Raw genomic sequence first — 25,126 nt, 5'->3', positions numbered from 1 at the left:
TATATATATATATATATATATATATACATATACACACACACACAGTATATACACGTGCACAGAGTATACACACACACGCATGCACAGTATACACACAGTATGTGTATATATATACACATGCACAGAGTACACAAGCATGCACAGTACACATACAGTATACACATACACAGTACACACACCAGCACTTTTTACCCAAAAAAGTCTAATGGAACACGCTGCTGCCTCCATCTCCTGGCATGCTGGGACTTGTAGTACCCCAGCAGCTCACAGACACAGGAAGTAGTAATGCATGGGAGGGGACTGTGCCTGTGTACTGGTAGGCAGGTAATGAGTAGGGAGGTGTAGCAGAGATTGGGGGGAGACATTCAGGACATGTACTTCCTCCAGAAGCAGTTCACTTCTCCTCAGACAAACGATCTAACTGCTTCAGAGACAGGAAGAGCCCTGCTTGAGCAAACACGGCCTCCCCCCTCCCCCTTGCTGACAAGGGTAAACCACTCATAATAATACATTCAACTCAGTTGCTTACCTTCTGTCAGGCTGCAGGCTGTCCCCTCCTCTTCCTTCTTCTCTCCTCCAGCTGTCGGCATCTCCTGCTCATATCTCAAATAAGCTGTGCTGGAGAAGGGGGCGAGTACACTCTTTTTCCCATTGGCTGAGGAGGCAGTGGAGAGGTGGGGCAACTACACTCTCTCAGGATTTTTACATTAAAAGTATGTCGGTAAGGGACATTTAAGGGACAGGAGTAAAAAAACACAGATTTTTTACATGCTGTCCCTGGTTTTTATTATGGCTGACAACCCTGATGGGGCCCCCTAGTGGCCGGGCCTTCGGTCCGTGACCGAGTGACCGAATGGTCAGTCCGCGCCTGGTAGCGTTTCATCATTCTGCTGTGGTCTCTGCGGTGCCATCCGATGCTTTCATTATGAATCTATCTGTTGAAAGCTCTATGAATGAAGGATGGGTGCTTTTTATTGTTGACTGCATTTTTGTGAAACCTGACTGGTTGCTATTGGCAATAACTTAATTTTTGTCCTAATGTTTTGTTTGGCAGTTTTTATGAATCAGATCTTATGGCTTTTCCTGCTGCTTTACATATAAAAGCAAACAAATATGGGCATCCAATCAAAATGAATTTCTGATATGCATAATGTGAATAATGTATAAAAGAATATTGTTTATAGAACGATATAAACAAGGCTAATCTTCTAGACCCAGTAGCATTTAATTTCATTAAAGAAACAATGAATATGTATTACATTTGTATCTTTTATTGTCATGGATAGAAAAAAGAGAAAGGAAACAAGAGATAGAAAAATAGAAAAAAATAGCACTGTGGTCTCTGACCTTTACATTTAGGAGGCAAGTTACACCCAAAACTGAACAGGAGATGGGGATTATACAATGATGGAAAGCCCATTGATGTGGCTGTCATATACTGGCATGGGATATGCCAGCAACAAATGTCATATGATACAATAGTCTTACAACAATCAATGTATTCTAAATAAATGTCATGTGGGTATCATTCTGGTGTTCTGTTATGGGGGGCGGCGGGGATGGGCGATGGCAATCTTTGATTCATTAACTTATGTAATATAATTGACGATAACGGCCATTTATATCTGTTTCACAATGTCCCTTAGCTTTCCTTTGTGACTTCAGGTGACAGTACGGCAGTGGTCTCAATATCATCTTTGTGTACCGTTACAGTATACTATAGCTTAGTACGGGCTAATATTCTCTGCACTCCTCCATGCAAACTTGGAAAACATGGAGGGAAGTTATCTTTTGCCCTAGGTACACATTTAAAATGCTCTTTAAACATGGGCTGTGTCCACCAATACATAGTGGCAATAGATTAATAAAACATAGCATTTTCAACAAATTATCATACCACCTTATAGTTTGCAAGAGTTAAGCTCTTTAACTCTGTTATGAGTGTGCTTGGGTAGTGGAGTCTGTCTGTCTGATACATATAAATAACAATTCCAGTTAATAAATATGCCTCACGCTATGTACAATATACACATGGAATGCCCCTGTGCTAAGTTTGACATGGCTATTAAATCATGATGACTTCACACATAGTTCTTCACTGCATCATCAAGATCCATGGAAAATTTTGAGTGCTCTGTAAACAGAAAAAAAAGGATATCAATATTAATTTTATGACATAATCTTAAAATTACCAAGCCAAAGAAAACGGTGTTAAACCTTGTCATTAAAATATACTGTAAATCTTGCTTGAGGAGGCATCCTACATTACATCCTACAGTGACATAAAAAAAATTCTTCCTGTGGCAGATGTCTTGCATATTGGGCAGGGTAATAGGGACCAGCCCCATCTTGTTTTGGTGGTCTATGATGGGCATACCCCTGAAGGGCATTTAAGAGACAGGGCTCCACCATAGGCAGGCCAGGGCCCTGGACCCTGTGGCCAACTCAACATGATGTATCACGTGCCACACAGGACCTAGTACTCTAAGCGACTTTACAGGTTGGCCTCACATCCTAATTCAAAACCTCAACACAAGAGAGGTAAACTTAAAAGGATGATGTCTTGCTGGGATTGGGATGTGTTATTTTAGAGGATTTCACTGAAGCATTTTTTGCCCATGTCTATTCACCTGTAGGTAACTATATATATATATATATATATATATACACCCCATATTACATATACTAATCCTGTATCTTGTTCTGTACAATTAAGGAATAAATATTTTTTTGATTCAGCCTTCAACGGTGCACAGAATTAAAAAGATGAAACAAAAAAGAAACCAAAGTAATTCTGATTGTAACTGGAGTCAAGGAAGAGGCAAACACATGTGATATGCCAAACAAAACAACTTCTATATAGAAATTGTTAAAATCAAAACAAAAGCAAGTACATGATAACAATCATAGAAAATACACAATAGAAAAAAAAAATTAACAATAGTAAAAAAATTCAACTAAACCAATCTTCCCTCTCTACATTCTTTCCCATGTTTTATGCATCTCCTCTCATATCGGATTCAAGAACATCCAACCATCTCTTCCAGATATTCTCAAATTTCCCTGGGCAACCTCTATGTAAAAAAAATATACTTTTCTTTTATCATACTTTCCTTTATTTGTATTCTCCATTCTGCCATTGTTGGAGGGTACGTTTATATGCACTTTTGTGCTATTAATTTACGAGCCTGAAACAGACTCCCTAATATTGCTATGTAAGCAAAATCCGGAACCCTAGATTCCTCTACCATATTTAATGCCTGGATCTATCAGCAATTTTGTTACGAACACACCATTAAATGGTCTCAACTACCCCCTGCTAATAATGGTGGAGTTTGCAGGATTGCCATAACATTTGTATTCAATTCGCAGGTCCCCCGTTACATCTAGGAAAGAGGGAGGTATCTCTACGTTGCCACTTAAATAGCTTCTCTGGTGTACGATAGGTTCTATGTAAAATAAATAATTGGGTTTGTTTTTGCGTGGAGGATAAGAAAACAATAGGAACTGTAGATGATGTCATTGCCCATTGATCATCTGATATAGGCCCCATGTCCATTGTGTCCTTGATGGAATGACTACCGATTCTTGGAACTTATTATACAAAACCCCATATATTCGCAATATGAGACACTGCTTAGGCTTTTTTATATCCAACAATGATATTATCCTAGATTTACTAAGTTCTAATTTAAAGGAACTGGCCTGCACCTGTGTAACATGTCTAAGCAGTAGGTATTAAAAGAATCTTTGCTTCGGGATTCCATATTCTTCGATTAATTGAATAAAGTTTTCAATATATCATTCTGGAATAGTTGCGACATATACCACAACCCAGGTTTTTCCCCTGGATCAAACCCTTCCAATTTTATCAGTTCTTCACATTTTAAATTATTCCATATATAGTACAGCATAAAAAAGTATACCCCGTAACTTTTGTATTTTTAATTTCCTGCCAAACTTTATCAAATAATTTTATCCATTAGAAACCCTTTATCCTGTAGCAGATTTCTTGTCTCCAATAAGGAGATTAATGGGTATTCCCTAAATAATAGTAATAACAGGCCCTGTATAGGGTTGGGTTCCGACACCATCGTCCTGCTAAAAAAAAAAAGTTGTAACTGTGACTCTAGGAAATAACTTTTTAAATGTGGATTAGCAAGACCCCAGCATCTTTAGCTAACATTAAAGTATTTTAATTTCATGCGAGGTTGTTTTTTCCGCCAGATGAGTTCTCGAAAAAGAGTTTCCACCAGATATATATATATATATATATATATATATATATATGAGAGAGAGAGATATTTTGGGGTCCAAATAATTTTAATAAGATTGGTTCCTCTAATCACTGTCAATGGAAGTTTTACACCAACTCCGACATTTATCCATAAATTTAAGCAATAGTAGTTTAAGATTCAAATCAATATAATCCTTTACATTCTGGGTTATGTCAACCCCAAGATATTTAACTGTATGCTTAACTTGTATTTGAGAGGCTTGGTCTGCCAAAGGTGTTTCCAAATCTAATTTAGGTCCTCTCCTTCTATATCTATCTACTATTACATTTATTACTGAGGGAATGCTAAGGACAACTGCCATTGACAGGATAAAGACTAGAGATAAAGGGGTTGCGTAATAAGTTTGTATTTAAATGTATGATGTAACTAGAGTAAAATATAATGTAGAATGTAATGATATGACAGACTTGGAGTTCGGTGTACTGGATAAAGGACACACTTGACTTGTCTTGTGCTTTTATATGGCCATAGAGCACTTTGCAGGCTTCTAATATCTTTATAAACTACTGTAAAAGATGCATCATCCTCCATATATAAACTTTAAAAAATGTATAGATACCTGCACAGCTGCCCGAATGACGAACCCCTATAGATCGTCCTAAGAAGCAAGTGGCTCTTCGAAGATGACAGGCAGAGGGATAGGTGACATTGTTGTTCCCACACAGCATGTAGTCAGACGCAAGCATCTGGCAGGGGGATGTACGGCACATGACGCAATGGGCACTTCCTGTCTGGTCCACAACACAAGAATGTGTCCCTGGGCAAACCACATTGGAGCACGATTCTGGAAGAAAATAGAACAGCTATTGATTTCCAAGACACAGAGCATCATTGTATTCCATACATTAGCTGCAGCAGACAAGTTTTGCGTTAGCAGTGTGCCTTCTAGGATGCTGAACAGGCCACCATAGGTCACCCAGAAGATTTCTATATTTTTAAGTGATTCAAACAGCAAGTTTTCAGAGTTCCTTCCTAATACTCAATACTCAAGTCTCAATGCTACATTGCCCATGAAAGAAAAATCCATTACAAAAAGTCAGACCGCTTGTAATTTCTATGGTGAGTGGGTGCACGGACCTAAGGAGACAGAGGTTCAGTGATCTCATGCTCAATGTTGTAGAGTAATGAGAAGGATGATGGCCTCTAATTGGCAGTGAAAAAAAACTGATGAAGGATAGGCTATTGTGGTCCACAGTAATTTAAATAATTTGTCTCTGTATTAGACAGCAGAAAGGAATGCTTAGCACAACTGGCTGCTTCTGAGATCTTTATCAATCTAGGTAATGGGTGCTCAACCTGTGGCCCTCCAGCTGTTGCAGAACTACAAGTCCCATGAGACATTGCAAAGCTGACAGGTACAAACATAACTCCCAAAAGTAGAGGCATGAAGGGACTTTTAGTTTGGCAACAGCTGGAGAGCCACAGGTTGAGCACCCATGATCTAGGTCAGTGTTTCTCAACTCCAGTCCTCAAGGTGCCCCAATGGGTCATGTTTTCAGGTTTCACTCAGATTAAATGGCTGTGGTAATTTCTAAGGCAGTGAAACTGATCAAATCACCTGCGCAAAATAATGGGGAGCCTGAAAACAAGACCTGTTGGGGCACCTTGAGGACTGAGTTGAGAAACACTGATCTAGGCCATCAAAACCTCTGGCTATTAAGCGATCCACACGCTCACTTCATACATTGACAGTGTCATTGTAGCATCTTGAACTGTCTGCTAGCTGATAGTTGTAAATTTTCTTTCTGTCCTATACATAGCTTATTTATTGTAAAATTCTATACTTTTATTATTATAATATCTCCAATCATATATGCTACAATCCTAGCAGGAATATTTTAAAATTAGCTGTTGTAAAGTTGATTTTTGCTTTTCTGTTTCTTTAAATGTTCCAAAAAGAAAGTGACAAAGAAAGAGAAAACTGGATCAGCACTAAAAAAACTATGAGGTTTATTCCTTAAATGCAAGTAGCAAAAATTGCATATATGCTATATGTTTCCATTTTCAATTGTTTTGTGTTTGTGTCTTTGAAATGCTGTGTACATTTATCCCCCATGAAATGGTTCCAGAAATCCACATTTGCTCTCATTTGCTTTATGCTTGTCTAAATTCATTCTGTTCCCTCTGAGAGCAGAGAGTATAGATGATGTCAAGTGATGAGCCAGAATGAAAGAACACAACTCCACTAATCCTTTGGACAAGCATGTTCTGCCCTACTGGCCATAGGATGCTGTAGACTTTAGCTGTGCTGATCAGTTGGTTGATTGTTATTCCAGAAGAAAATCTGTATGAATATAATCAAGCAACAAATGGGTAAATTATATAGCTAAATTTTACACCATTTAGTGACCAGCTCCTCCCTGGAACATGACGTCAAGCTCCAAGCTGGACCAATGTAACTATGTATAAAATATCAATACCTGGAATTTTTCTTTAATCAAGCACAGATCATGCTATACTAGCTGCGTCTTCAGCCACAGTATTCGGGGAATGGATGTAACCAGAAGTGATTAAACACTTATGGCTTCCCACTTCCTTACTCACAGAGGAGATTCGGGAGTGGATGTTCCTCAATCTCCTCTTGCTCTCACTATTGGGGCAGGTAACCAGGCTATAGAGCCACCTGAATCACTTTTACTGAACAGCCAATAGACGGCTGAAAAAACGACATAAAGCTAATGGCTGCAGCCATGAGCTTGTTTTAAACACTTGAAGTCCAAGTGGTTAAGAACAGATCCTAAAGTGTATGTAATCCCTAACCATCAACTTCTCTTCAGGTCTGTTAAATATATCCTTGAAAATGTTATATCTGTTTTAAGTAAAAAAAAAAAATACCCGTTGATCTTGCCAGAAGACCTGTGATAACTTTTTGCACTCTCCGTATCTTGTGACTATTATCAATTATATTCTTCTCAGCCAACCCAGTGGACTACAGTACCATGCCCATCTATGTTAGACAGTGAGAGAGGGGTGGGTATTAGTAGTCCTGTCTTGTTTCTGTTGTCCTGATACAGAAGACGAGTGGATCTTGTCATTCTTGGACTGAACTCGTGTTACTGACTGGCAGAATCACATGTTGAAAATAAAAGGAATAAAACCTAAAAAAAAAAGCAAACAAATGCAGCCCACCAAATCTTAGGGCAGGTAAGCTGTAATAGATTACATTTTTTGTTCGGGGGTTATCTAACATTTAAAAAAAATCCATGGTTCCTTGTAGGATCATTTCACTAGATCAAAGCTCAACTTTTTTTCCTCCCTGCATAAGAGCAGAATTTGAGGTTATTACTCAACTCCATGCTGCAGCCATATTAAATAAGTCCTGCACTAGTTTCCACAGACTGAGGATGAATGCAATCAGTGTATTTCTTTAAACTGGAGGAGTTAGGAAGATGTAAGACATGTGTTTGAGCGGACGGACTGTTCCTTCTCCTGCTGCCAAGTGTTTACACTGATTTCTGCTGCTTTTCTTAAGAATACAAAATGTGTTTCTTTTCACTTTCCAAGAAAAAAGGAAAAAAAAAAAAATCTCAGAAGTAACAAACGGAAAGTAAAGCACACAGTTCCTCTAACAAAACTAAGGAGGAGGAATGTTATTATATATCCTGGATGGTGGATTGCATGAAAAACAAAAATTACTGAAGGTTTTAGATAATGATTTGCCTACCCAGAAAAGCACAATGCAAATTGTTTCCATCAGCACAGAAATCAGCTTGTTTTCTGGTATTTTAATATCACTAGGAAAGTCTTGAATAACTTTAGTCAAAGTATTTTACAGCAACAAGTCTCCCCCTAGCGTCGGAATTTTCATAGTGACAGACTCGCCATTTTTATACTGTTCTCTCCTTCACGTTGACATCAAATGTGGTTCTAAACATATACAACAGTTAACTTTATGTAAAGCTGGCTGCTGGCATTACAATTTAATTGTACAAGCAAGAAGAAATGATTGAAAGAAGTAAACATGACATGTTTCCATCTTTACTTTAAGTGTTTAGATCTCTGGTGGTCAGTTTTCTTAATATAGGGACCTATAGTGCACCCTTGACATCACAAAAGGGCCGCACATATTAAGTAAACGTTATGCTACTAAAAGCTGTCAGAGACTGCAGGCTTCCAACAAGGTCAGAAACTGTAGCTATACTATAGAAAATGGTCGGTGACTGAAGACATGCAAATGGAAGTGACAATATAGGGATGCTTCAAGAGATGGTGAAACTGCAGACAAACTGCAGAAGTTGTTGGAGACTACGGACACATTACACAAGAACAGAGATCATTGCTATTACTATTTATCTAAGAAAGAATACGCACCTAGATAATGAAAACACAGAATACCGTCTGCAGGGGTCATTGGGCCGCAACTTGGCCACCAGGAGCAATATATATGTGTGTATATATATATATATATATATATATATATATATATATATATATATATATATATATATATATATATATATATATATGTAAGAAGGCCAGTGTGGTGGCCTGAATTTATGGGAGGAGCCCGGAGGGTATTTAACCAGCCCGCTCGCCTGTGGTCTTTGTCGGTTTCCGGTGCGCGGCACTACGTCACTAGGCCGACGGCTCGTGTTTCGTTTCCATTCGGACAAAACGTCTCTCTCGTGGTTTCTTTCCCGTTCGTTTTGTACAACGTCGCCGGCTCTGTACAACGTCGCCAGCTCGACTGCCGCAGGTAAGGGTCTCGATTGACCTTCCTGTACTATTTTTAGTGTTGTTAAAACCTGAAATATCGAGTCGTTCGTCATGATACCGGTTGTTATCACTCAACACGCTCCAATTTCGCAGCGCCCTTCATTTCACGGGCGTCATTTCGGTAGATATTGCTGGTAGGAAAAAATTGCACTGTTTAGTACTTGTTATAGTCTCGTTACCGTGTTCCACAGTCAAAATCGTTGCCAGTCGTGTCTCACGGCACAACGACTCCTACCTCTGCCATGGCTGGCTCACGTAGGTCATTTCATCATTTCACTCATTTTGTTACGCACGGCGCTCCGATTCGAATCCAGTCGCATCCGCTAAATGCGCCGATTCATTCCGGTGTGCCCCTAACTGCTTGGCCACATTTCAGTACATGCTCCAGAGCTCGTTCGTGGCTAATCGATCGGGTCTCTGTCATGGGAATTCATTTCACTGTCACCTAGTACGTTCGAATCGAAACCAGTCGCAGTTCTCGAACGCACAGGTTCGATCGACGTGTCCCAGTTACGTTGGCCTCATTTCGGTACATGCTCCAGAGCTCGTTCGTGGCTAATCGATCGGGTCTCTGTCATGGGAATCATTTCACTGTCACCTAGTACGTTCGAGTCGAAACCAGTCACATTTCTCAAGAAAATGCACAGGTTCGATCGACGTGTCCCAGTTACATTGGCCTCATTTCGGTACATGCTCCAGAGCTCGCTCGTGGCTAATCGATCGGGTCTCTGGCATGGGAATCATTTCACTGTCACCTAGTACGTTCGAGTCGAAACCAGTCGCATTTCTCAGGTAAACGCACAGGTTCGATCGACGTGTCCCAGTTGTGTTGGCCTCATTTCGGTACATGCTCCAGAGCCCGCTCGTTGCAAGCGATCGGGTCTCTGTCATGGGATCATTTCACTGTCACATATCACGTTCCGATACGAATCCAGTCGCGTCTACGATGCACCAATTCGTCCCGGCGTGCCCCAGGTATTTTCGGCCTCATTTCTGTACATGCTCCGGAGTCCCGTTCGTTGTCAGTCGCAATCGCGGCACGACCGATTCGGGCCTCCGTCATGGCATACTTTTGTCACTCATTTCACTGTCACTTACCGCGCTCCGATTCGAATCTAGTCGCATCCGTGATGCACCGATTCGTTTCGGTGTGCCCCAGTTGGTCACGGCCTCATTTCAGTACATGCTCCAGAGTCAGGATTCATTGTTGGTTGCAGGTTTCGGTTCTCTGATTCATGACTCTGTCATGGGAAATCAATTTCACTGTCACGTAGGACGTCCGATACGAATCCAGTCGCATCTACGACGCACCGATTCGTCCCGGCGCCCCAGGTATTTCAGCCACATTCCAGTACTTGCTTTACAGCATGCACGATTAACGGATAGTCGCAACAGCGGCACAACCGACTCATGCCTCTGTCATGGCAATCAAATAAATTTCACCGCCACGTACCGCGCTCCGTTTTGAATCCAGTTGCATACAGGCACCGATCCGTTACGGTGTGCCCCAGTGCTTTAGCCTCATTTCAGTGCATGCTCCAGAGTCCGGTTCATCGTCAGTCACAGTCACGGCATGACCGGCTTATGCCTCTGTCATAACAGGTTTTCATTAAATGGACCGTAGTATACAGTGCCCCGTTTCGAGTCGGTCGCATCTGACATGCAAACACATCCCCAGGCACAGACTTCTGGCAATCGTTGCAAGCACGCATTCAAGCATAGACTTCTTGCAATCTTTGCATACACGCATCCAAGCATGGACGCACACAAGCGTAGACTTCTTGCGATCGTTGCAAACACGCATCCAAGCGTAGACTTCTAGCAATCGTTGCAAGCACGCATCCTAGCATAGACCTCTTGCAATCGTTGCTAGTACGCAGTCAAGCAGGGACGTCTTGCAGTTGGTGCGAGTACGCATACAAGCCTGGACTTCTCGCAAGCGTTGCAAGCTCGCATTCAAGTGTAGACTTCTGGCAACCGTTGCGAGCACGCATTCAAGCATGGACGTCGTACAGTCGTTGCAAGTTCGCATACAAGCGTAGACTTTTTTTGCAATCGTTGCAAGCACGAATCCAAGCATAGACTTCTTGCAAATCATTGCAAGCACGCATCAAGCATAATCTTCGTGCAATCGTTGCGAGCACGCATTCAAGCATGGAAGTCTGGCAGTCGTCGCAAGCACGCATACAAGAATAGACTTCTTGCAATCATTGCAAACACGCATCCATGCGTAGACTTCTTGCAGTCATTGCAAGCATGCATCCAAGCGTAGATTTCTTGCAATCGTTGCAGGCACGCATCCAAACATAGACTTCTTGCAATCATTGCAAGCATACATTCAGGCATAGACCTCTGGCAAATCATTGCTAGCACGCATTCGAGCATAAGACCTATTGCAATCATTGCGAGCAGATGTCCAGGCACAAACTTGTTGCAATCATTGCTAGCAGGCAGTTCCGGCTGGCTCATTAGATTGCTTTGGGAAAAACCTGGATACTTTCCTAAATGTACATTGTAACGGGGTACTTATTTTTAAAGTTGATCCAGGGAAAATCCGATTGCCTCTCGGGGGATCAGGAAGGAATTTTTTCCCTGCTGTAGCAAATTGGGCCATGCTCTGCTGGGGTTTTTTGCCTTCCTCTGGATCAGCTGTGGGTGTAGAATTGGGTGTGTCGGGTTGTGCGTGTTTGATTTGTGGTTAGGACTGGATGGACTTCTGTCTTTTCCGACCTGGCTACCCATGTATCTTACCATAACTTCTTGCAATCGTTGCAGGCACGCATCCTGGCATAACTCCTTGAAATCATTGCAGGCACGCATCCTGGCATTACTTCTTGCAATCATTGCACACACGCATCCTAGCATAACATCTTGCAATCGTGGCAAGCACGCATCCTGGTGTAACTCCTTGCAATCGTTGCAGGCACGCATCCTAGCATAACATCTTGCAATCATTGCAAGCACGCATCTTGGCATAACATCTTGCAATCGTTGCAAGCACGCGCCCAAACACATGTTCAAGCACAACTCCTGCAGTCTTCGCAAAGCACATGCGATAACACGAATTTCTCACAGTCACTATGAACACATTTCCAGTGACAAACTCCCACGCAATTGTCGCAAGCACACGTTTAAACACTACTTTTGCAATCGTGCCAAGGCTCGCGACTTAGCATAACGTCTTGCAATCATTCTTTTGCAAGCACACATTCTCAGTGGCACACAAACTGGCTACACGTCGTTTTCAGCAGCACTTAGTTGGCCACTTGTCTCCTGTGGCTTTTCTTACAAGCCACTCACCGTTTCCTGTCTGTCGGTCTCTCCCTTAGGATAGTTGAGTTCAACTTCCATCCAGCACCTGGATCGTGTTGACACACGCAACTGGCTTCTTCCTGTAACACGCTCAGGCTATACCTAGCCAGCGTTCAGCATTTCTCATCCTTACAGGGCCCGGAGAGCCACCTGTCTTTATGGCTCATACAGCAAGATCCCCACTTCGAGGCATCCAGAGGCATCACCCATAGCCAACGGAAAACGCTCGCCCATCACAACTGCCATCTTTAGGGACATGAAATCCTCGCATATTCCCCAGTCTAGTCATCCAAGCGGCCATCTACCTGGCCCTTTGTGGTTTTCCCTGGCCTAGCCAATTTATCGTTGGTAGCACTGGCAGCCAGGTTCTACACAGACACTACCTGACGAATGTTCAAATCTGCAATACGGGCCATTCCCCAGGATCGATCTTTATGTCACGCCTCCTAGTCCTCCTCTCACGGACACAGGACCCTTCTTAGATCCTTAATTTAGATGCCGTGGCAATAGCAGACCTGTCAATGTCGGAAGGTTCCTTACTGCATGGATTGATGTATCGGTGTTTAAACCGTCTACGATGCCCCTGTCGCCCCTGGTAGCGACAGATGCCACAGCCTACACAGGCTTCGCGGAAATTTTTGGCCACCACTGGTTTACAGGACCATGGCATCAGGGATACTCCTAAACCCCGGTTACCTTGACTTCCTCCCTCTTCAGACTATACTCGGTCATGACAGCCTCTCGTATCTGGGGTCATGTCAGGACAGGACAGGCTGTGGCTTTCACCACCGACAACTGGGCCGAGGCTCATCTTGTTATTGAAGCCAGGTCTGGACCGATCTCGGTTGTGTCCTTCCTGCGCAGACCGCTGCAGTTAGCCCGGTGGCACCAGTTGAATGTCCATTGTATGTTCATTCCAGGCCTTCAGCAATCCTGCAGGCCAAGTTCTGCATAGTCGTTACTTGGCTCGCTACCAACTTCATTTCATCCTCCTCCTTGCAGTGTCTAAAACCCAGCAATCTGACTCCAGGATGGACGTCCATTTCTATAGAGAAGCAGGGCTTGGTATCAAGTAACCGCACTTGACTACCTACTGTCACTCCTACCGGAACGCGTAGAGTCTAGTTCCCTATTGCTTTCGTGCCAACACTTGTGTACCTGCCAGTTTCCCAAACACATGGGGTTCTTCTACACAGCCTACACCTCGTCCCCGGTCCATACCGTGGACACTCTTTAGAATTTGAGCACCCTTGGCAGCATGTTGGCATGGGTCCCAAGTCACGTCATTGAAAGACTAAGCACTTGGGACCCTGCCTACCTCGCCCGGTACATTCCCAATCCTCGGGTGGAAATGGCACAAGCGTTCACCAAACTTGCTCAACTAATTATGCTAAAACTAATAAAACTGCACCCCTACCTGAATGTTTTGCCCCCTTATTTTGGTATACCGACCATCAGACCAGGGCACACTTCAGGTCCATTTCATGTGGTTAATCTTATGGTAGAGGCTACTTGTTCATATCCGTATCGGCCATAGGGCTTTGACCATAAGTAAGAAGGCCAGTGTGGTGGCCTGAATTTATGGGAGGAGCCCGGAGGGTATTTAACCAGCCCGCTCGCCTGTGGTCTTTGTCGGTTTCCGGTGAGCGGCACCCACCCTCCCTTCCCCTTTCCAGGGCATTTCTCAAATTCATTTCTCTTCACATATATTAATTTCTAATCTAGGGTATGCCCCCCTATTTTGGTATACCGACCATCAGACCAGGGCACACTTCAGGTCCATTTCATGTGGTTAATCTTATGGTAGAGGCTACTTGTTCATATCCGTATCGGCCATAGGGCTTTGACCATAAATATATATGTATATATATATATATATATATATATATATATGTATATATATATATATATATATATATATATATATATATATATATATATATTTAGATATTACTAAAAAAAAAAATATTCTCATCCATTCTGTTTTATACAACTTAATGCAATTTGTTTGGAATATGCTGGATTAAATTCTATTGTCCCACTGCTATTGTCCCCTTTTGGGGTTACTGTGGTGATATATGTGAATTGTCATCATGTTTTTAACTTGTTATTGATTATTATCTCTGCATCAATAAAACTTTATTTTTATATTTGTACATCTGTTTTATATATATATATATATATATATATATATATATATATATATTTTTTTTTTTTTTTTTTTTTTTAGTTTTTATTTGCCAAGTGTATATACATAAAAAAGAAAGCATCATTTACAGAATACATTCTCAACCATAATCAACAAGGCATCAGCATTATTTATGGTTTTCCAGGTTGTACAACTCATAAACAAGGATATGTTAATACATATAGCGTTTTTTTTGTGTGTGCAGTTTACCATTTGCCCGTAATAATTACGGTTTGTATCATCCATCAACATATGGCATGGTAAAACAAAATACAAACCAAAAAAAACAACAAATTTATAAACCAAAACCATGGAGGTTGATACCCCCACAACTATTTGTGCCGTCATCTCCCCCCCAAGATGAGCTTTTCCCTGTAGCATCTCTCACTGAACACTATTCAACAGTGGTATATAGTCATGTCATTTAGATGTCACATGGTGTAGTTTCCTTTAAATTCATCCATCTTCCCCATATTTTTACGTTTTTTCTTAATACCTCTCACTTCATAAGTCATTCTGAAAAATGTAACATTAACCAGTCCTTTCCATGCAGATAATGTAAGAACATCTCTCTTTATCCAGTTCAAGACTATAAGTTTTCTGACATAGTAATACAATAATCGTAAGAACTGTCTCGTATTGTTGTTCATCACCTCGTCCTCTATTACCCCCAGGAGTCCTAAAAGTGGGCTACATATATTCGGGAGATCAAAAGTATCTGCAATAAACTGGGACACTTGTGACCACAATGGTCTTACTTTACCACACTCCCACACTATGTGAATAAAGGTACCATCTGCCACCTGGCACTTGTGGCAAACAGGGTAATCTCTTCTGCCCATCCTAAATAGTCTGTGTGGGGTATAATACATTTGGTTACATAGTTACATAGTTAGTCAGGTTGAAAAAAGACACAAGTCCATCCAGTTCAACCAAAAAAAAAAAAAAATATATATATATATATATATATATATATATAATAAATATCATACCAACCCATATACCCAATTCTATACCCACAGTTGATCCAGAGGAAGGCAAAAAACCCCAGCAGAGCATGATCCAATTTGCTAAAGCAGGGGAAAAAATTCCTTCCTGATCCCCCGAGATGCAATCGGATTTTCCCCGGATCAACTTTACCTATAAATTTTAGTACTCAGTTATATTATGTACACTTAGGAAATAATCCAGGCCTTTCTTAAAGCAATCCACTGAGCTGGCCATAACCACCTCTGCAGGGAGTCTTTCACATTTTCACAGCTCTTACTGTGAAGAAACCTTTCCGTATTTGGAGATGAAATCTCTTCTCCTCTAGACGTAAAGAGTGCCTCCTTGTCCTCTTTGTTGACTGTAAAGTGAATAACTCAACACCAAGTTCCCTATATGGACCCCTTATATATTTGTACATGTTGATCAAATCCCCCCCTTAATCTCCTCTTATCAAGAGTGAATAAATTCAGTTCCTCTAATCTTTCCTCATAGCTGAGTTCCTCCATGCCCCTTATCAGTTTGGTTGCCCTTCTCTGCACTTTCTCCAGTTCCCCAATATCCTTTTTGAGAACTGGTGCCCAAAACTGAACGGCATATTCCAGATGAGGTCTTACTAATGATTTGAACAGGGGCAAAATGATATATCTCTCTCTGGAGTACATACCTCTCTTAATACAGGAAAGGACTTTGCTCGCTTTGGAAACCGCAGCTTGGCGTTGCACGCTATTATTGAGCTTATGATCTACCACTATTCTATTTGGTGAAGGTATGCTTATTTGGTGAAGGTGAGCTTATGATCTACCACTACTCTATTTGGTGAAGGTATCTTAACTGTATAAGTTTGTCCCTAGCTGAAATGACTGTGGGCACATAGGAGGTTAGAACTTCCTCCCACTGGGCTGTTATATATTTGAACTTTATCATCTTACTGTACCGTGATAGTCCAATTGCCCCCATGTCCGTATGGTAGCCTGGTTGGAGACCAGGCTTCCAACCCTTTTCTGTAGATTCCTGGATGATGGTACAAGTCTCCTTATTTTTACCTTTAGTAATTAATCATAGAGTCCACACCCTTTTTCTGGATTAATTCTATACTGATCAGGCAGTACAATCAGACTAACATTTCAGAACAGCTCTACAATGACTGCTACTCACTATCTACTTTTATAAAGAAAATATTATAAAACAAAACTTTAGGTAAACAGCCTAAATATGGTTCTCTGTCAGTAGTGGCCCATCCATTAGGAGTGCAGGGGCCCTGCCCCCCTAATCCATGCACCCGGCTCCTAATCTCCATGCAGGGCGCTGGACGCATGAATTTCAATGTGGGTATTATTAGTTATTCTTTTTGAAGCATGTGTTTAGAGCCAGAGGCTCTAATTGGCTTCAAAAAGGGTGGACTCTGCACCCCGACCCCATCCACTTGTGTGACATTAGCAAATTAATATTCATTAATGTCTTACTGTTTCTCCTCCCGGCCAACCAGTGAGCGGGTCCTGAGACCCAATTGGCCGGGGAGCCCTTGGAAGGGGCCAAGTTTGTTTGCCACCCCCTCTACCCCAAAATATTGACCACCAGTCACCACTGTTCTGTTATAGTTAAACTAGATAGAGTAAATGAGGGCTATAAACCCTGTATTTTTTTTTTTCCCGTCATCTGTGTCCCATTCTTTCTGCTTTCTCTTCACTTCCTGTCCTATAGTCACATCAGGACAGTGAAACAAAATCCATTCAAAGTGAGGAAATCTCTGGTTGTTACTAGGGGATCCAGAATTAATCTCCCAGTCTGAGTTTTGGTATGTAAAACATGACAGAGGCCTATACCAAGATGGATTCAAGTATGCTAGTTGTATGCATATCATTATTTGTGAAGGAATATACTATTGTGTATGTGTCTGAAATTCAGCTTTCATGGGTATTCATATGAGCTGTCATCAACTAGCAAAAAATATTACCATTGCTCTTCTTGCAGCCAATTATGGGATTGCCAAATTGCTAGCTCTGCTTTGTACAATAGTTTACACTATGCCAGTTCATATGCAGGGCATGAGGGGGAGAATGTTACAGCTGACATTTCTAATGAAAGCATCAATAGTTTTGAAAGTTGGTCGGTGGTAATACTGTTTTTTTTTTTTTATTGCCTCATTCTACATATCTGTCTCCAACAAAAATGTGAGCAGTTTAATCAGCTAGATAAAGTTCCTGCCAAGTCGATAAATAGGTTTCCGCCAAGTCTGTCAGTGTCATGATTACACCTGAACTACACACAGACTGCTAAATACATCCCACAGCAACTTTAATATATACAATTTTATCAAGTTATGTACTCATTAACTCCTTTGTGCCAAGGGCAATTTTGTAATTTTTGTTTTCACACATGGTAAAAAATCAGAATTTTTTTGCTGGAAAATTACTTAAAACTCCCAAATAACGTGTTTTTTCTATTAAAAAATGCAATAAAATATGCTAAAATTAATTGTCATGCACACAAACACAATATAATACCCACATTTTTGTTAAAATATGAAAGAAAGGGTTGCGTCAAGAAAATACCAAAAACGTCAAGCCTTATAATTATGTGAGCCTGTGAAATTGTCCATATGCAACAGGAATAATGGTTCCAGAATTACTGCTCTCACACCAAAGTTTGCAGCAACATCTCTCAAGTGCTGCACAGTCCCTGTTTACATACACATTTGCATTCAGCTCTGTGTGCAGGGAGATTTTTATTTTATTATAATTTAGGTTTTAAACCTTTTTTCCCCATTTATCAGAAGGAGGATCCCCTATGTAATAGTATGAGCAGGCTCTATTTTACGGAAACATCCATAAAACAGGTTTTCTTATATGGAGACATCATTCTGTCCAATTCTGGTCACCAATCCTCAGGAAGGATGTGCTAGAACTGAAGAGAGTTCAGGGAAGGGTAACAATATTAAAAAGGCGACTTAATTATGAGGAACGACTACAAACATTAAACTTATTTTCCCTGGAGAGGAGACACTTGAGAGTTGATAGGATAGCAATATACACATACCTCAATGGTGATCCCAGCATAAGTAGAAAACTATTTAGTCTCAGGGAGTCTTATGCCCCGTACACACGAGAGGGATTAAGTCTGACAGACCTCCAAAGGAGTTCCGCCGGAGTTCCGACGGAGTTCTGGCGGACTTTTCGACCGAACGGACTTGAACACACACCATCACACCAAACTCCGACGGAGTCGAACGTGATGACGTACGACTGGATTCGATGTAGGAAGTTCATAGCCAGTAGCCAATAGCTGCCCTAGCGTCGGTTTTAGTCCGTCGGAGTAGCACACACACGAGCGAATTTTTCGAAGGGGACCGGGTCCGGCGGAGTTCCGTCGGGAAAATTTGAAGCATGCTTCATTTCTAAAGTCCGTCAGACTTTTGCGAAGCTAAAGTCCGTTGCAGCCCACACATGATCGGATAGTCTGACGGACTCGGTCTGACGGACTTTGGATGTTGAAAAGTCCGCTCGTGTGTACGGGGCTTAAGAAGACATGGGGCCACTCAATGAGATTGGAGGAGAAGCAGTTTAACCTAAGCTGTGTAGGGGTTTTTTCACTGTCAGGGTGGCAAGGATGTTGAACTCCCTTCCACAATCAGTGGTGTCAGCGGGAAGTATAGATAGTTTTAAAACACTCTTGGACATGCATCTTATTGAATACCATATACAGGGATATGGGAAATTATCGACATGAACATACATACACCTACATAGGTTGAACTGGATGGACTAGTATCTTTATTTAAAGTGATTGTAAAGCTTTGCTTTTTTTTTTTTTTTTAAATAACAAACATGTCATACTTACCTCCACTGTGCAGTTTGTTTTGCACAGAGTGGCCCAATCCTCGACTTCTGCATCGTATAACCCCTTAGGGTTATCTCATGGGGGGTTACAATGCGGGCACGCTCCCGAGTCCAGCATTTGTGTCCATAGACACAGAATTCCAGACTCGGCCCCGCCCCCTGACACCCGCGTCATTGGATTTGATTGACAGCAGCAGGAGCCAATCGCTGCGCTGCTATCAATCTATCTATCAAGAGCCAAGACAACGGGCAGAGGGGAAGAGCGCGTCTCTGGTGTGAGAATTACGGGCTCAGATGAGTAGGATGCATTTAGGTGAAAAAATGTGAGGGTTTACAACCCATTTAACCTTACCAACTATGTAACTATATACTGTACCAGGGGTCTATTAGACAGACAGATAATTTCTCTCCAGCTCTGCACTGCAGCTAATAAAGTACAGATTGTGCATAATCCTTTAATTTTACAACCAATATAATAGTTGCAGCACACTGTGCATTAAATCAACCATTTGTTCTAACAACCATCTGATTTGTTTTATTTATTTAATATATAGTGCCGTCAATTTATGCAGCGCTTTACGCATATATTGTACATTCACATCAGTCCCTGACCTCAAGGAGCTTACAATCAATTGTCCCTAACCCACATTCATACACCAACTAGGGCCGATTTAGACAGAAGCCATTTAACCTACCAGCATGTCTTTGGAGTGTGGGAGGAGGAGTACCAGGAGGAAACTCATGCAGGTACAGGGAAAACAATCAAACTCCAGGCAGGTAGTGCCATGAAGATGTTACACGCATTTAACATATTTTATTTACCTGTAAAAACTGTGGGTATCCAAAAGAGTCTACAGCTGAAATATTAAACTGAGCACATGGATAACTTATTGAATCTACCGCTGCCCACTCACAGGCTAGGGGTAGAAGAGGACACCATTGTATTACTTCTACAGTCTACAACAGTAAGGCCACATTTAGGCGTGCAGCATAGGGCACTAAGAGACTAGAGGACTTATACTGCAGCCTGCAGTACACTGCGCCCAAAGGCGATATCCTCATGACCTTTTATATCTACTTGATAGAATCTGGTAAATGTATGGACTGAAGACCAAGTTGTGGCCTTGCAGATCTGAGCCATGGAGGCTTGGTGATGCACTGCCCAAGAAGCACTAACAGCCCTGGTGGAGTGCACTTTACTATGAAAAGAAGGAATTTTCTAAACCATAAGCTTGAACAATCATTTGACAAATCCATTTAGAAATAGTAGATTTCAACGCTACCTATCCTCTTTTAGGACCGTCTGGCAATACAAACAAAACATCTGTTTTACAAATCGAAGTGGTCACTTTCAAATAGACCTTGAACGCTCTCACCACATCAAGAGAATGTAATGACTTTTCTTCCACAGAACGAGGTTTTGGAAAAAATGAAGGCAGAACAAGATCCTGGTTTAAATGAAAACCTGACACTACCTTCGTTAGGAAATTAGGATGAGGTTGCAATACAACCTTATGAATAATCAAATATGGCTCTTTTCAAGAAAGAGCAGCCAACTCTGATACAATGATATGGCAACCAAAAAAATTATTTTCCTCGTCAAGAGGACCAAGGGAATATCTCAAATTGTCTCAAAAGGCTGTTTTTGTAAAGCTGATAGGAGTAAATTTAAGTCCCAAGGGTTCAGGGGTGACCTAACTGTGGGTTAATCCATGTTACCCCCTGAATAAAGTTATGAACCAGAGCGTGTGAAGCAAATGGTCGTTGAAAAAAAATACAGATAAGGCCAACACCTGGCCCTTGATAGTACTCACAAACCTTTATTTCTAATCCCATCTGTACGTGTCACGCACCTGGTTATTGAGTCCAATATGCAGAAGGAGGCCTCCCCTACAGTCCTGACTCGCAGCTCCTGGTAGAGCTTACAGCAGTGTTAATTTTAACATTTTAGTCGACTAAATTAATACTATTTTAGTCGACTAAAACAATTGAGATGACTAAAATAGCACTAAAACTAAAATGGCATTTTAGTCAAAAGACTAAGACTAAAACTAAATTGAAATTTAACTTCAAAATTAACATTGGTCTCTAGTGTATGATCATACCTCAATACCTTAAATAATAACATATGAGATTTTTCACTAAAGTGGTATATAATGAGTTTGGAAAGTGTAGAGAAATGTTAACTAATGCATTACAATTTAATTACACCCATTAGATTTTATGTACTGGAGATTTAGTTATGCATGAGTGCCTGGCAGGATCAACAGCTGGAAAGCAGGACTGATGCTCTGGACATAGCTGAGACAACTGGAACAGCCGGTGAGATGCAGCAGACTGGAATCTGAAGCTGGGAGGCAGGTACCAACAGGATGCAGGTGGATGGTCCCAGGAATTGAGACATAGGAAGGTCAGCCAGGCCGGGTCAAACACAGGAGAGCAGTACAGGTACAGATGCAGAAGACTGAAGGAAGGTCACTGGGCAAGCCGGGTCAGTAACGGACTGGTGCAGATGAGCCAGAGGATTAGACAGGAGTGAGGTCGTGGACTGGCCAAGGTCAGGTGCAGGCAAATGGCAAGGATAGTCCCAAGGCATGCTGATAATCTCAGGAACAGATCAGGAACACAGGAATCTCTCAGGGAACGCTGTAGATCAGGCAGTAAGATTCCCCTGTCATGACAGAGTTTAAATAGTGCTTCTGGCGCCAACAACCGCGCGCCTGCACGCACACGTGCCCACACCCACGTGGAACTGTTGCTCCCAGCAAGCCTTTCCTGACAGAAATTTAAGGATCCTACCTATGACATTTTCTGGGGTGCCAACCCCTGGATTAACACCAGGAGACATATGCCTTCCACACTCTATAGTATATAGTATAGATTATAGGGGTCTCAATCGTGTCACGATTAAGAATGCCTACCCGATTACATGATTACAGAGTTATTTGACCACCTCAAGGGAGCAACGGTTTTCACGAAGCTTGACTTGAGAGGGGCATACAATCTTGTGTGCATTAAGGAGGGCGACGAGTGGAAAACTGCGGTTAATACCAGAACAGGCCATTATGAATACTTGGTAATGCCTTTTGGCCTTTGTAACGCCCCGGCAGTTTTCCAGGAATTTATTAACGATGTCCTCTGGGATTTGTTGCAGTTGTGTGTGGTGGTTTATCTCGATGATATCCTCATATTTTCCAAGTCCCTGGAGAGCCACCACACAGATGTCTGTCGTGTGCTTCAGAAACTAAGAGAGAACAATCTCTATTGTAAACTGAAGAAGTGCGAGTTCCATCGTGAACAGGTTACATTCCTGGGCTATGTAATTTCCACTGCTGGTTTTTCGATGGACCCAGAGAAACTTTCGGCAGTCCTACAGTGGCCTCGACCCGTGGGTTTATGTCCTCTGCAGCGTTTCCTGGGCTTTGCCAACTACTATCAGAAGTTTATTCGTAACTTTTCGTCTCTGGTCAAGCCCCTGACTGATATGACCAGAAAGGACGGTAACCCACAGAGTTGGTCTCCGGAGTCCATTAAGGCCATTGGGGCCATTGAGGCCATTGAGACTCAAGGCTGCCTTTGTTTCTGCTCCTGTGTTGGCACATCTTGATCCTACATTGCCTTTTATCCTAGAAGTTGATGCTTCTGAGACTGGAGTTGGCGCCCTTCTGTCTCAACTTCGCTATGCATCCGTGTGGCTACTTTTCTACTGAGTACAATTATGAGATTGGTGACAGAGAGCTGTTGGCGATCATTTTAGCCCTGAAAGAATGGAGATATCTCCTTGAAGGTGTTCTTATTCTTACTGACCATAAGAATCTTATATTCTTGTCTGAGGCTAAGCGACTCTCTCCCAGAAGGGTGCGATGGGCTCTTTTCTTGTCAAGCTTTAATTACATTGTCTCATTCTTACCCGGTACTAAGAATGTAAGGGCTGATGCCTTGTCACGACAATTTTCCTCCACTTCCAAGTCGGAGTCGGTTCCGGTTCCTATGATTCCTCCTGATTGAATCTTGGCTACGGTTCGCACCAGTCTTACTTCTCCTTTGGGTGACAAAATTCTTGCTGCACAGGTCCATGCTCCTCCTGATAAACCTTGTGACCGCTGCTTTGTCCCTGAGAGTCTCCGTACTGCTGTGCTCCAGACTTACCATTCTCCCAAGGCAGCTGTCCATCCTGGGAAGAATCCACTCATTTGGGCCATTTCCCAACAATTCTGGTGGGCTAGTCTACGGGCTGATGTTACTGCCTTCGTAGCTGGCTGTCCCGTGTGTGCTCAGAGTAAGACTCCACAACACCTTCCAGTGAGCCTCCTATAACCCATACCCAATGGAGAGAGACCCTGGATTCACCTGTCTATGGATTTCATTGTGGAGTTGCCCAACTCCCAAGCAACACTGTTATCCTTATGGTGGTTGACCGATTCTCAAAGATGTGTCATTGTATTCCGCTTCAGAAGTTGCCCACCTCTAGGGAACTGGCTTCCATTTTTGCTCGGGAGATCTTTTGCTTACATGGGCTACCCAAGGTGATTGTCTCGGACAGGGGCAGTCAGTTTATCTCCCGGTTCTGGCGAGCCTTTTGTGCACAGTTGGGAATCCAGCTTGCGTTCTCTTCTGTGTATCACCCGCAGTCTAATGGGGCCACAGAACGAGCCAATCAGTCCTTGGAGCAATTCCTACGTTGCTATTTTTCTGACCATCATAACAACTGGTCTGACTTATTACCTTGGGTAGTTTGCTCACAACAGTGCCTTGAATTTTGCCTCCCGATTGTCTCTATTTATGGCGAATTATGGTTTCCAACCTTCCATGTTGCCTGACTCGTTTGTTCCTCAGAGTATTCCTGCATTAGAGGAGCATCTCCGTGGTCTTCGTTCCACTTGGGTACAAGTCCAGGAGGCTTTGGGTCATGCCAATGATAGGTACAGACTCCATGCTGACCGCCTGCCTGTGCCTTCCTACCAGGTTGGGGACAGGGTCTGGCTGTCATCTCACAACCTCCGGCTTCGCGTTCCCTCACTGAAGTTTGCACCTCGGTTTATTGGGCCTTTCCGTATCCTTCGCAGGATTAACCCAGTGGCTTACACGTTGGACCTTCCTCCTAGTATGTGCATCTCAAATGTGTTTCATGTCTCCTTATTGAAACCGTTGGTCTGTAACCAATTTACCACCACAGTGCCATGTCCTCACCCTATTCAGGTTGAGAACCATGAGGAGTATGAGGTACAATCCATTGTTGACTCCTGTAGGTTCCGTGGGCGCATACAGTACCTGGTGCATTGGAAGGGGTACGGTCCGGAGGAACGCTCCTGGGTTTCATCCTCTGACGTACATGCCCTGTCCTCCTTCGCAAGCTCCATAGACGGTTTCCCCTCAAGCCCGGTGGCCTTCCGGGGGAGAGGGGTCATTGAGGAGGGGGTACTGTCAGGGCTGGCTTAGCCCTTCCTTCTCTGGGCTGGCCGCTCAGCTGTCGGCTAATTGCCAGCTCTCTTCTCTCTCCACAGTTAACAGCTGTACCTGATGATGCTCATCTGACCTGCCTACTTAAAGCCTTCCAGCTCACTTCACCTTTGCCTTCATCGTGGTCACATCACTAGAAACCATCTCCTGTGGTTTGTTTAAAGACTGGCTTGCTGACATCCCTTCTGGCTCCTTATCCTGCTTGCTGTTGCTCTACATGGATCCCTGACTTCTGGCCTGGCTGACTACCTGATCTGGTTACTGGACTCTGGCTATGCTTGACTATGCTTTTTCTATTTACCTTTTTTTTTATTAATAAACAAGTG

The 25,126-nt window shown here is 42.4% G+C and overlaps 1 protein-coding gene across 1 annotated transcript in view; it reads right to left on the bottom strand.

Moving 5' to 3' along the window:
* Positions 1 to 1,251: 1,251 nt before the first annotated feature.
* Positions 1,252 to 25,126, bottom strand: part of FSTL3 (follistatin like 3) — a 138,731-nt gene continuing 114,856 nt past the window's right edge. Inside the window, exons 4-5 of the mRNA XM_077475631.1 lie at positions 4,858 to 5,082; positions 1,252 to 2,134 (exon numbers count right to left, since the gene is read on the bottom strand). Of these exons, the coding sequence (XP_077331757.1) occupies positions 2,082 to 2,134; positions 4,858 to 5,082 (278 nt within the window). The 3' untranslated portion in view covers positions 1,252 to 2,081. The remainder of the gene's footprint in view (positions 2,135 to 4,857; positions 5,083 to 25,126) is intronic.

The sequence above is a fragment of the Lithobates pipiens genome, unplaced genomic scaffold (genome assembly GCF_037356315.1).
Source record: "Lithobates pipiens isolate NorthernLeopardFrog02 unplaced genomic scaffold, aLitPip1_a1.2 Scaffold_13, whole genome shotgun sequence".
In the NCBI taxonomy this organism is placed as follows: domain Eukaryota; kingdom Metazoa; phylum Chordata; class Amphibia; order Anura; family Ranidae; genus Lithobates; species Lithobates pipiens.
This window is presented reverse-complemented; position numbering and strand designations above follow the sequence as displayed.